The sequence below is a fragment of the Centruroides sculpturatus genome, unplaced genomic scaffold (genome assembly GCF_000671375.1).
Source record: "Centruroides sculpturatus isolate CEXI.00-Female unplaced genomic scaffold, Cexi_2.0 scaffold119, whole genome shotgun sequence".
Classification (NCBI taxonomy): domain Eukaryota; kingdom Metazoa; phylum Arthropoda; class Arachnida; order Scorpiones; family Buthidae; genus Centruroides; species Centruroides sculpturatus.
Window position 1 is genome coordinate 842,098 of NW_019384338.1, and position 13,005 is coordinate 855,102.

The 13,005-nt window shown below is 28.8% G+C and overlaps 1 protein-coding gene across 1 annotated transcript in view; it reads left to right on the forward strand.

Annotated features, from left to right (window-relative positions):
• The window catches only part of LOC111632868, a 28,994-nt gene that overhangs the window by 194 nt on the left and 15,795 nt on the right, over window positions 1–13,005 (forward strand). The window contains exons 2-10 of the mRNA XM_023377400.1: window positions 3,444–3,476; window positions 3,556–3,757; window positions 3,827–4,102; window positions 6,743–6,966; window positions 7,128–7,274; window positions 7,353–7,664; window positions 10,198–10,230; window positions 11,238–11,316; window positions 11,708–11,859. Coding sequence (XP_023233168.1) covers window positions 3,455–3,476; window positions 3,556–3,757; window positions 3,827–4,102; window positions 6,743–6,966; window positions 7,128–7,274; window positions 7,353–7,664; window positions 10,198–10,230; window positions 11,238–11,316; window positions 11,708–11,859 — 1,447 coding nt within the window. The 5' untranslated portion in view covers window positions 3,444–3,454. The remainder of the gene's footprint in view (window positions 1–3,443; window positions 3,477–3,555; window positions 3,758–3,826; window positions 4,103–6,742; window positions 6,967–7,127; window positions 7,275–7,352; window positions 7,665–10,197; window positions 10,231–11,237; window positions 11,317–11,707; window positions 11,860–13,005) is intronic.

The following is a 13,005-nucleotide window of genomic DNA, read 5'->3' on the forward strand; positions in this document are numbered from 1 at the left end:
TTCCCCTGATTTTATTTCATATAGTCGCTTTTGATAGAGAATTTTGTATTCGTAAAATTATGTTTTATTATTTTCCTAACGAATAATAATTAAAAGGAAGTGGTTTATAATGCATTTGATTGATATATTTATTAGTTTTTTAATGTAAAAAAATGATAATTATATTAATTTTTTCATAATTTATGAATGGATAATACATAAGGCTAACATTCCATAGAACTTTGAAATTTTCACGAATGACGTAAATTACACGAATTTCGTAAATATCTTAACGGTAACATTTCTGTAAGAATCATGTCAGATATATAGCGCATTTATTTTAAATAATCTGCTAAACATATGCAAATTTTTAATGGAAAATAAAATTTAAATATCCAGACGGGCATATTGCTTAAAAGTATGGTAATACTTGTAATATAGCGATTTCATCATTATTTGTGAAAGTGGGTCTGTATCAGAAAATTATCTGTATTATCCCAGATAAAATAACTTGTTAAAGATTATAAAATCTTCACTGCCATTGGATAATTTAGGATATTATACTGAAAATAAGAATTTAAGTAATATTTTCCTTAAAGAATTTAAAATAAACAGCGAAACTATTCGAGAATTTGAGGTAATTGCAGTTTGAATGTCTAGTAAAAACAAAATGTAGATGCAGTAGTTTTTTTAGTTACTCGTTTTCTTTAATTTTAAACTAGAAAAGACGAGCAGTTACTCGTAAACGAATATCTTCCATTTTATTTTTATTCTTAAGCAGCAATGTATATAATACGCTATAGACTTGTATTTACGTAATATAAAGATTAAAATTTATATAATGAAACTAAATATAAAAGCACCGATATGGTTATCGTCTTGCAGGTGTAACGGTAAACAAATATATGCAAATAGATAAAATTTAGTTCTGTTTTCGTTTAAGAAAATCCGACTTGTAAAATTTTATTACAGAAAGAAAAATGGAATCGTAACATTATATTAAAAATGAAATTTTCGTATTGGAAAAAAAATTCTGTAAATCGCGAAAGATTCTGTGTAAAAATAATTAAGAAATTCAAAATTAATTGTATAATACCTGTTAGATATTTTATAATTCAAATGTTCGTTTCGTTCCTCAATCTGAACATATTTCTTTTAATAAAGGAAACTGGGATGATCATCTCTGAAACTAAACCGGAAGAGACTTTATCACGTAACCATAGCCGAATTCTTTTCGTCACGTTACTAGCAGTTTTATCTCGATCAATGAACACTCACATGGGGCCAAATATAGGAATATAGATGTGCAAATGTATTAGGCGGCCTGGGCACACAGGGCAAAAGTTCTCTTCATCTATGTTAATTTATTATTCCACAGTTTAAAATATGCTGAAGTTTTCTATTCTCCTTTTGTTTTAATGCAGAAATGAATTAAAGCTCTGAGTACTTTAAGACAGCTGTAGCGAAGAGGCAAGCTCGAAAATTTGATTTCGGGTTTCACAGATTTTTAAGAACCACTGAGTTCAGAGATTGGGTGTGGAAATCTGTAGATTCTGGATCAAACCTGGAGAAGTGGTAAACGTATAGGAAACTTATACACACATTATCAGCAGTACGGATTAATACAACGTCTGAATCAGCCATGGTGGGGGGCCTCATCCGGAAAGAGGCCCCATTTTTAGTGTAAAAAATATTCCAATTTTATTTCTCTCGAATGACCTGAAAATAGATGTGAATTATGAAGCAAAACTCTATACAAACTTCAGATTTTCCCATTATTCAAGAGACATATTAATTAATGCAAGATCTTCCTATTGAGTTTAGTTTCAAAATTTTCAAATGAATATTTAATCTTGCTGTACAGTACAATATATAGTACAGGCTACGTGTATGTTTAAGTAAGATACCAATTTGATTATACTATTCTTCGGTAGAAGTTAGTGCTTTTATTATTCTTAAAAAGGATAAGGGTTGATTTAAGATTAACGATGTTTTAATTTTCTTTTCTTTTTATATTATTGTATAAATGCGAACAACTTGATACAAATATTGAAATTACATTACACAGACTATATTTCTTTACTTAAGAAAAAAATCTTTCTGCTGGCATTTGAAATTATTAAGTTAAAACTGATTAAAACTATTTCATGAAGTGTTATGAGAGAAGTAACGAAGAATAATTTAGCTGTTTATAGTATAGAAAATAAATGCCTGAGTTCTTTCAATTACTGTGAATTAATTGAAGAGTTTGCTGCTAAACTAAGAAAATATGTAAAATAAAATTCTTAAACTTAAATGTTAAAATTTTAATTATGCAATTACTTTTATATGGCTTTAATTTATTTGTTATACAATGAAGAGGGTGTAATTTGTAGCTTTCGAATGTACAATAGAAGTTTTTCGTTAAAAATTGTATTTGTTACTAAATTATACAGTATTTTAGTAAATCACAGAGATGATTGTTTAGCCATTCAGTTAATACTTTTAGTAAGGAATCAATATTATACGGATAAACAAAAATACGAATAAAACACATATATATTAATTAAGGCCGCCTGCATAGATTTTATTATTTAAAAGACAACTGCTCAGACTTCGCAATCTTCTATGTGTATGTAATCCAGAATTCAATACTTTTAATGAGTCATTCAAACCACATCCGGCTTTATCGGTGTGTTCTATGTATTTGCAAAGAATTTCACGCTTGCGAGTTAGAGCGGCCTAACACTTGATTAATGCTTGATCCTATTGATAAAATGACGCGAAATTCATGAAAGCCCTCGGCATTTATATTTTGCAGTCGACTCCTTGAAATATGGTGCCTGCTAACAATTACATTAATAAGTTGAAAAGGAGTATTTGTTCTCCAGTAAATTTATTATTACAATGTATAATCAATAAATTGATTTAGAAATATTTATCAGATTGAAGAGATATTGAAAGTATAAAATGCATTTATAGTAAACATTATAGAAATTAATTGTTTAATATCTCTATATTAAAATAATCTTGATATACAGTATAGGAGAGTCAGAAAGGTGGCTATACGTTTGACCTGATGGCGTGCTAACACTATTTGGTTTACAGGAAATAGAAAACAGAATAGTGGCATTTGAAAGCCAAGTGTTGGAAGTGGTATTGAAATTACATTTCGGCAATCTCGTGTCAACTGTATCTTGATGCTGTACGCTCAGTGATAACTTGGATGCTGACGTAGGCACTGTTAACATAACATAGAGTTCGTGACTACTTCGAATTCCACTCATAACTTCCCTGTAAATCAAATAGGGTCAACACAACACGCGACCAAATTTGCTAGCTAATTTTCTGACTCGCATTGTAAATAAAGATTAAAGTTGCTCATAAAAGTAATGTGTAAGATTGATGTTAAGGATAAATTTTTCATTCCAAAAGAATTTGAATCCGTTCAAGAAACTTAAATTCATAATGATATTTTTTAATAGATAAAAAGAAAATGATCCGAATATTTGCATTAGGTAAGTAAAAAGTTTTCTTATTTCTTTCTATATTTATTCACTTTAAAACTTTTATTTTCAAATATTAATATATTTGCAGCGTTTGTTTTTCATCATGCCACAGCTTTAATGGATCCAACAGAATTCATTGAAAAAATTAAGCCAAAATGCTTTGATGATGCTATGCCTAGAAAGCCATCGTCAGGATTAACTCTGGGTAATTTTATATATTTAGTAGAAAAATTTGAAGAAAAGCATCCCGAGCGAAATATTGAAACTAACATAAAGACACTCCTAAATGAGTAAGTATTCATTAAGCCTTTTCTTTATTGATAACAATATATATTAATTTGATTTGATTTTTTTTTTAGATTTAGTTGTGAAGGATTGAAATATCCTCTACAAAAGACTGGAGATACATATTATGGAAAAAGAGAAACTTATGCTGAAGAACGAAAAGATATTCTGGATGTATTTGTGAAGGATGATGATATAGCAAAGCTTGAGGAAGATGATTTCACGGATGACGAAATATGCAATTTATTCTTTTCATTGTCTCACACAGTATATGAAACCGAAATAAAACCCAGACCAGAAAGAAAACCTGATAAACAAACTAATACAACTGATGAAATACCTATCCCAAAGTAAGTTTAATCTTTATTCAAATGTTTATCTTCAAAATTAATTTTGATGGTAACTAATTTGATTACGTTTAAGTTTAAACATTTTAAATATTTCACTTTTTAGATTTTCTGCAAAAAAAAAATTAATAATAATAATAAAAATAAAGTTTCATATTTTCATTTAAGATTAGGGCCAGGTTTGTATACAAGTGCATGTTTTTCCTTAAATGCTATGATGTTAAAACTTCGATACAAACACGATTTAGGTCCAAGTGGATCAAATTAAGGTTGTCCGTAATATATATAACCATTTTTTAAAAATTTATATGCGTTTATGAGTGCATGTTTTGCAGATTTGGCCATTTTCGGAGCTAAATAAATGCTTTATAACTTGTTTGAATGATTTCAAGTGATATTACGGGTATCCCTCATATAACACGTAATTACATTCCGAAAATTTACATTCATATACACGGATTCCGTGTTATGCGAATACGTGCTATACGAAACAAAGAACTATTACAAAAGTTAGGGTTAGGTTTCGAAAGTTAACAAAAGTTAGGGTTAGGTTTCGAAAGTTAACAAATCCGGACAACCTTCCTTATCCGGAAGGTTGTCCGGATAAGGAAAAATTCGGATAATCGAAACAAATACTTTAATTTGTCTTTTAATGATAATACAACACGTTTTCTTTTCGATGACATATCGGTAATATTAAAAATAAATACCGTATTTAAATCGTGATCAAATTTTCAAGAAACAAATGTTCGTATTGAATTTGGACTACTACTGACCAGCGCTAACAGACTACCTATTGTTTAAAAGGCCCTCTGGTGGCGCAAGAAGACGGATTTTATAAAATAAAAAGCAGTTGAAACTGCATTTTTATGAATAAAAATTTGACAAACTATTTATCGTTTTATGACGAGTAAAATTTTTTCGTCGCGTTCGCGGCTTTTAAGTAATGCATAAACCTTCGAGGCGCGAGGCCCTTCGGACCGCGAGGCATAGGCGGTGGCCCACGTCGTCCATGCCTTACGCCGCCCTTGGTCATAGAAATGATGTAATTTGAATATAAATTATTTATAAATACGTATGTCAAGTTATATTTTTATTACTACGTAAAATATATTTAAGAGTTTACGACCACTGTGCTGGGTGAGACGTTGTTGAAACAAAAAAAGTTATGCATTCCATCACGTACATAAACAGTGTCGTAATTCGCCAAGTGCAAATCAGCAAATTCGTAAAATTTTTGTTTATTTTGAACAATCCAGATAATAGTGATCCGGATAATCGAGGTTCTACTGTATTGTATTACGCGTTAATATTAATTTTAGTTAAACGAGGGCGCTTTCTTTTTACAAAGTTTCGTTGTCATCTCGGCTTTTTTGTTGATCTTGATCAGAAATATCAGCAACATTATCTCTTTTAATTTTTATCATAAAAATTGTTTATGGGGTGACAAAATAAAAATTGTTATTAATCGAAAATTTCTTCTAGCGGGTCGCGTTTGTTCAGTCGAGTACCGAGCGATTTGTGTGTTCGTGAACCCTTAGAATTTGTGTTCGAATACCGAATTGTTCGAGCACCGAGATACTGCTGTATTTCGTTCGTCATTAATTCAAATTTACGCGTGTTGTGTGTGTGTGTGTGTTTTTTTTAAGTTCTAGTTGCCTGAAACTAACTTTAGTAGAGTTGATGATATCAGTTGGGAACGAAACATTAATATCAATTTCGACGCTAAATCTATAATTACCGTAGCTAATAATAATAGAGTTTACTCATTTTTCGTCATTTGTACAGGACTATAAACAAAAATATACAACTATTTTACGTAGGGGAAATCTACGTTTTTTGACCCAATGGGGGCCCCATTTTTTGTTAATACAAATAATACTATAAATTATCGTTATTATAATATTATTATTATCGTAGTTATCGTATAATAAAAAATAGTTATTATATTATTAAGTGCTCATTGTTAATGAAAAAGTATTAAAAAATTTATGATAATTTAATTTTGGGGGCCCAGGGCTAAGGCCTTATTAGTCCCTATGTAGATCCGCCAATGAAAAAAGTATAGGAAACAAGGTTTTCTATCACATCACCTTCAAACATCTTATAAACAATTGTACATAAAATTCAGTATAGAAAGTTACAATTTTATCGAACGTGTGATTTATTCGTAATTGACTTTATTGCACCTTTTCATAAATAAAACAATATTCTAATAGGCATACGTGTTTTGTGACGTCATAATTTTTGACATCTCTCCTCCTATTGTCGCGTGTTTCTCTTCCTATCTAACAGTAAAAAGTGTGACGTAATAGATGTTAGTGAAGACGGAAGTACAGTACGTAAGCATTCAGCCCACCGATTTTAATTTATTTGACTTCCTGTTTAAACAAGCATAATGTATATTTCATACATTTTTACGTACTGTACAGTACATATGTATGCGCGCATATTGCAATTTTAAACTTGTTTAAGTTGTACACAATTTAGATTTTTAAGCTGTTAAATTATTCAGTTTGAATGATTTACACAAAAAATAAACACTACAAAACTGATCTTAGAATTAACAATTTAATATATGAGAATTCTGTTTAAAAAAATAAAATTCATAATAATTTATCTTTACGAATCATTTCTTTTTAGTGAACAAGATCAGCAAGAACCTGTTAGAGTAAATGTAGAAGATGGTGTTGTGAGTTTTGGAGGAGATGAAACTCGTGCAATTTCTTTATCAGATGTTTTGTTTGGAATATTAGGTGCATTAAGAGAGGAAGAGAAAAAGATAAATGAATTTTTTCCTCCGCATAATCGTAATCCTGAGTTTGATGATAAAGTATTTCAAAGTTCATTTCTTTTTTCACTTTCAGGTAACTTATTTGCAAATTATTTAAATAGTTATAAAAAACTTTGAATTTTTATTTTGATGTGTAAATAAGGAAAATTGTTAATCTTGAAAAAGTAATTTAAAAGACTGAATTTTAATCAATATTAATTTTATATAATATTTATAATAAATTTTCTTTTTTAGCTAAAACTGCTGAATCAGTATTTCATTTACCTGAAAATATTCAACCATCAGCAGGATACTGGATTTCAACTGACTGCAGTAAAAATTATATTCTAAAAACCAATACAGAAATGTTTACCTATGCTACTCTGATAGGTTCTGTTGATGGTAAATAGAAATTTTTATTTATTTTTTATTAAATTATTTATAAATGGTTTAACAAATAATAAATTTTTATCTTCATAGGTTACTTAATGGGAAAAAAACTTCTTGGTGATAAAAGCAGACTTCCTAAGTTAAGTCAGTTATTAAGAATGTACTACAGTAAACAAGGTTTTTCATCATTCCTTTCTAAGCTTCCTTTAAGTTTTTGTCAAAGAGGATCTGAAATGGAAGATGAAACATTTAAATCAGAGTTGAAAAGCCAAGTTTATAACTATGTTTTATATTATAATTTAAAAAAGAAAATGCACACTACTGAAATAACAAAGCAAAAGACTGAAGCATCAATGGCAAAGTTTCGGAATGAAATACCAAAAGCATTGGCTCAAGTGAATGGTAAGAAAATTTAAAGAATTATTTTTTATTTAAACAATAATTGAAATTAATTCAGGAAAAATACATATTAATTTTTAATATAAAAAGTATTAAATATGAAATTAAGCATTTCTTGACTTTTTTTTATTAGTTTTAATTTAGTAAAATGATTAGTTTTAATTTAGAAAAATTTTCAAAGTCACTTTTAATTGAATTCTGAAAAATCCATAACGTTTATGGCTAATTAGTTACAGCTGATCAATAAATAAATTTTTTGTATGATATAACATTAACTAATGCAATTTTACTCTATCAGGAACTATTAGCATCCTGAAAGAGTTGTAGGTCATCTCTATATGAGAAAAAATCAAAAATTATATATCATAAGACAATTATTTATGAGAGATGGTTCTGTGAAAATTGTTTCCTGCAATGCTAAACTTTTAAAAATTAACAAATATTTAATTAAGAGAGATAACTAAAAAAATTTGTTGTATATAATGCATTATATATAATGACAACATAAAGGTATTCAAGACATATTTCTGGGTTATAGCCAACACCCCATATCATGCTTTGTTTAGATTTATGCTATTATTCAATATACATGATATATATTTTTCAGCCAACTGTTCTTCAGTGAGTGAATTTCAATAATATTTTACATACTATCAAAAGTTTTGTCTATGAATTTATTTATTTTTGCCATCTTATTTTCCTGTATCTCTTTGTATTAATTTCTGTTGTAACGTCTGCATGAAATTAACATTGCCAATGTCTTGGATTTTTTGCTATATCATCTTTTTTGTTCTGCAGCTTTTCCTTTCATACTTTTTATGCTCATTTCCCTTCTGGTTTAATAATTATATGATCAGATTACAAGAAACCAGAATCTAAGAAGTGATAATTAGTCTCTCGAAAAATGCCTCCTCAAAGAATCAGTGAAAATTTAAATGTAAAAAAATGAATTGTGTATACTTACTTTTACTTGCAATTCCTCCATCTCTTCCACAATGTCCTAAGTGCTGCATGCTCGGCAATGCACAGTCTTTGGATGATTGTTAAAGAGAAGAATAAAATTTAGACATTGACTTGGTGTCACTGATTGTCGGGATAAAAATCGTCTGACATGATTTCCCGCACTTTTCTGTATTTTCAAACGAACGATGGTTATCACCATGGGAACACCGATTAGACAACTTTTGGAAACTCGACCGCGGATTGGCTGGAAGACATCGTACCACCAGCGGACGTCTTGTAGCACTACTAAGCGCTGATTGATGGAATTCCATTTCCTTAGGCGAGAAGTCTAGTTTGCCTAGGACACATCAAGGAAACTCATGTTTGTTCTAACTTCGTCTAAGCTGGCCTAGAAGATTGTTTCGTCTCGTTGTGCGGTAACTAACGCAAGAAGTTCGTCGCAAGGTGTCTTTTCGACGGACCTGTTGTCGTGGATTAAACACATTTGAACTTTGTTACACCTGACATTTTGTTAATTGTCGTTTTATGAACTTTTGTAACTGTATATACGTTTTACTTGTAATATAAACGTTTTTGTGAAAATTCATAAACGTCTTATCTATTCTTGTTGTGAATTTGACTCTGATGAACAATGGATATTGTATATTCATATACAGTAAAATTTCTATTATCCATCAGTATTTGTTATCTTCACATCACTGGAATGTGCCAACTGTCTGTAAAGTTGCATAGTTGTAACTACAGCACATTTATTCCTCATTATTATATTTTTAATTTCATTAGTTCTTCATTGATTAAAAGCAATGAACTACTGTGAAAGTGAGGAAGGTGAAGATGACAAAATGTAAAACCAAAATCAATCAAAATGAAGCTAGAAAATTATGCTGTCAAAGTGTATTGAATAGTTTTGACATGCAAGAAGAAGTAGACATAACATAAGTGTTAAGTTACTCTTCCATAAAATTCCCAATATTGCTTCTGTGAAGGCTGGAAATGCACTGGAACAAAAACATTGCTGATTGTTTTAAAAATATATAAGAAAGTGTTTAAACTTGTTGTATGATACATATTTTGTTCTACATTTATTGTGACCATCTGTGAAGCTCTGTAAAACCTGAGGCTATTTGCCATGTGATGAACAACTCTATAACAATCTTCATTCAGTGATGCTGAGTAAGCCTGAATATATTAGGGAACCTGGGTGCACCAGATTGGTGGTAATAATAATAATAATTTAACAAATTTCAACACATTGAACCTAACTTGAAAATTTGATTATTTTATTTAGTAATGCTTAAAAAATCAGTGTAGCCCAGAGAAATTATCATAAGACCCAGAGCTACAAGATGAGGTTTGAAAATGCCGAGAAGTTATCACCTTATCTAGACCTTTGTCTATGTTGGAAACACCTGATATGACTATCAATAATTTGTAAAAAGCTTCCATTACCTGATATTTTTTGTTTTTGTTTATTTATTTGTCAAACTCTAAGTCTCAATATTGTCAGATAATTGAGATTTTACTGTATGTTTAAATTAAAAAACTTCAATTAATATTATTAAATTTTTTTCAGTTGAGAGAAAAAAATGTGGAAAAATTAACGAGGGTAAGTTTAATATTTTTATATTTATTAATATCTTTAGAGTTTAGTGATTAGTTCTATTAAATTTTAATATAATTATATATATTTTTTAAAAATGTATTGTTTTGTATCTTTTATTATCTCTCCTAACTCTTATTTCATACAGATTTATAAAATAAAATAGTAATACAATTTACTTCTGAAAATTTTTAATACTTTTTTTGCATAATAAACTTGAGAAGAATCTATTAGATGATACATACAACAATAATTAAAGTTTAAAATAAAACATGTGTTGTCAGAAAATGAGATGTAAATAAAGTACAGTATGTTTATTTTGTTTAAAAAATTTCATTTATACTTTGAAATTTTCTTCATTCCATACAATGCAAAATTGATCAAGTAAGCAATTCAACTGAATACATAACTTTAAAACAGGAAACGTTTAAATTTAGCAAAGTCTATTTAATGAATGAATGTTTCAACCATTTTAAGTGGCTGGTTATGCTGTAGATGGCAAGTTTAAAATACAGGGTTATAAATGCCACTCCTGTCTTTTGTGTCAAGCATTCATGTCTTTTTATTTTAAACCACTTCACCCTAGAATTTAACTTTTATTTCAAAAAATACATATACCTCTACATATACTGTCTTTTGTGATCACAAATGCAATATTTCCATAAACTTTAGTATTTTCAGTTCTTCCAGTCCATTCTCGGAGTTACCAAAAGTGTTTCAACAGAAGCACATTTCACATTCTAATATTACATATGTATGTTACACTTTTTTCACAATAGTTGTTTTCCTTGGATAGGCTGAAAGGCCTGAGAATACAAAGTTTAAAGGAAATACTATGTTCATTAACTCCAAAAAAAGCATAGAGATGTACTTGTTACATTGCTGGAGAAATAAATTGATTGATATTCAAAAAAATAGATATATATATTTTTATAGCAATATGAATTATAATTTTTTTTATTGATTTTAATATATTTTAAAATTATACATTACTTTATTTTATGTCTTTGCAGAAGTATGTGAAACACCAAGCAATGTTGTTGTTGTTCTTGATAAACGCAATCATTTTGATACACAGCTACATACTATAGCGTAAGTTTATTTATTAAATAAAACAAAAAAACTTTGGGTAGTTATTTATTTAACTGAGAAGCACAAGATAGATCATGGTGGCATGAAATGGTCGTCAACCTCCTGACAGGAGAAGACATCTAAAGAAGAATATGATTGCCACACATTTTAATATAATAATTATTCTAAAGAATTTTCTTAAAATTTTTTTGGATACTGTCATGCCATTCCAGAATGTGAAAGAAATTTGTCTATTTAAACATTCAGAAAACACTATTTACAAGCAGGACTATTTTTATCAAAAGTTGTTATAAGTTGTTCTAATACAAGAGAAAATTTAATATATTTAAATTAAAACTTTCATTGTTTATAATTATAATAAAATGAAATTTTATATTTTATACTTTTTCAGAAAACTGATAAATAATAATGGAATAAGTGAAAACACCTTCAGAGTTTTTGTAAATGCTGAAGATGATATAAAGATTGACATGAGAAAAATAACTGATACTGTTGATGCTAATAGAATTATTGCATCTTGTGCTTTAGATGAATACAACAAAGGTAAAAAAAATTAACACCACACTATTCATTAAGTTACTTACCCTAGGAAAAGTTAAATTCAAAAATTGCTGTTTGCATATATCTATGATAAGACAATTATATAATATATAGGAAAAAGATTTTCTGTGCAATTATAGATTTTTTCCCCCTCACTTTTATTATCTATTTATATGATTTACAATATTAATATTTTTTTACTGTAACTGAAATAAAATAATAAATAAGAACTTCATATTTTCATTGTCTGGTTGAAATATACAGCCAGGCATTGAAGTATAGTGTTTAGGACAGAAATATTTATATTCAGTGTTTTCTGTCAAATTGAGAAAGCAGTAATATCAGTGAAGCAAAGACAACTATTTAAAGTAGAAGTTGATGTGGAGAAACATTTTAAAAAGGTGACTGTTATCTATAAAGTTTGTACATGTTAAATTAGAAATAATTAATGTGAAAATAACTCAAAGTTCTTTAAAACATATAATAAAATAATAAATTGCTTTTCTGGAGTTTGTTAATAAACTCCAGGAAACAATGTTATTATTTTATTATAAATTAGAAATATTTACAGTAAAACATTGCAAATGATTTTTCTAATGCTGCTGTTATTATTTTCTGATCAGAAAGTACAGTAGAACCTCGATTATCTGGATCTCTATTATTCGGATTTTCGATTATCCGGATTGTTCAAAATAAACAAAAATTTTACGAATTTGCTGATTTGCACTTGGCGAATTACGACACTGTTTATGTACGTGATGGAATGCATAACTTTTTTTGTTTCAACAACGTNGTCAATGGTGACAATCCAAAGCTTTTTTGAGGACCATATTATTTTCAATCATTTATGGCCACAGTGGTGGATTTAGCACTTGAGAGGCCCCAGGTGCAATTCAATTTTGAGGCTCCTCTAAATATTTTCATTACCGCTACACCCTACAGTGTGCATCTTACGCGCACATTTTTTACTCTGGTAGGCACTATACTGGTGGTCCAAAAAAGTGAGACAGAGAAATAACATTGAAAATTAACCAATATAAAATTACAACTGCCTGGCTGTATTTAAAAGGTTACTGATGTTCGGATGGTATCAACTATGAAAATTGAAATTTATTAGTACAATAATTATTAAAGTATTAAAAAACGTAA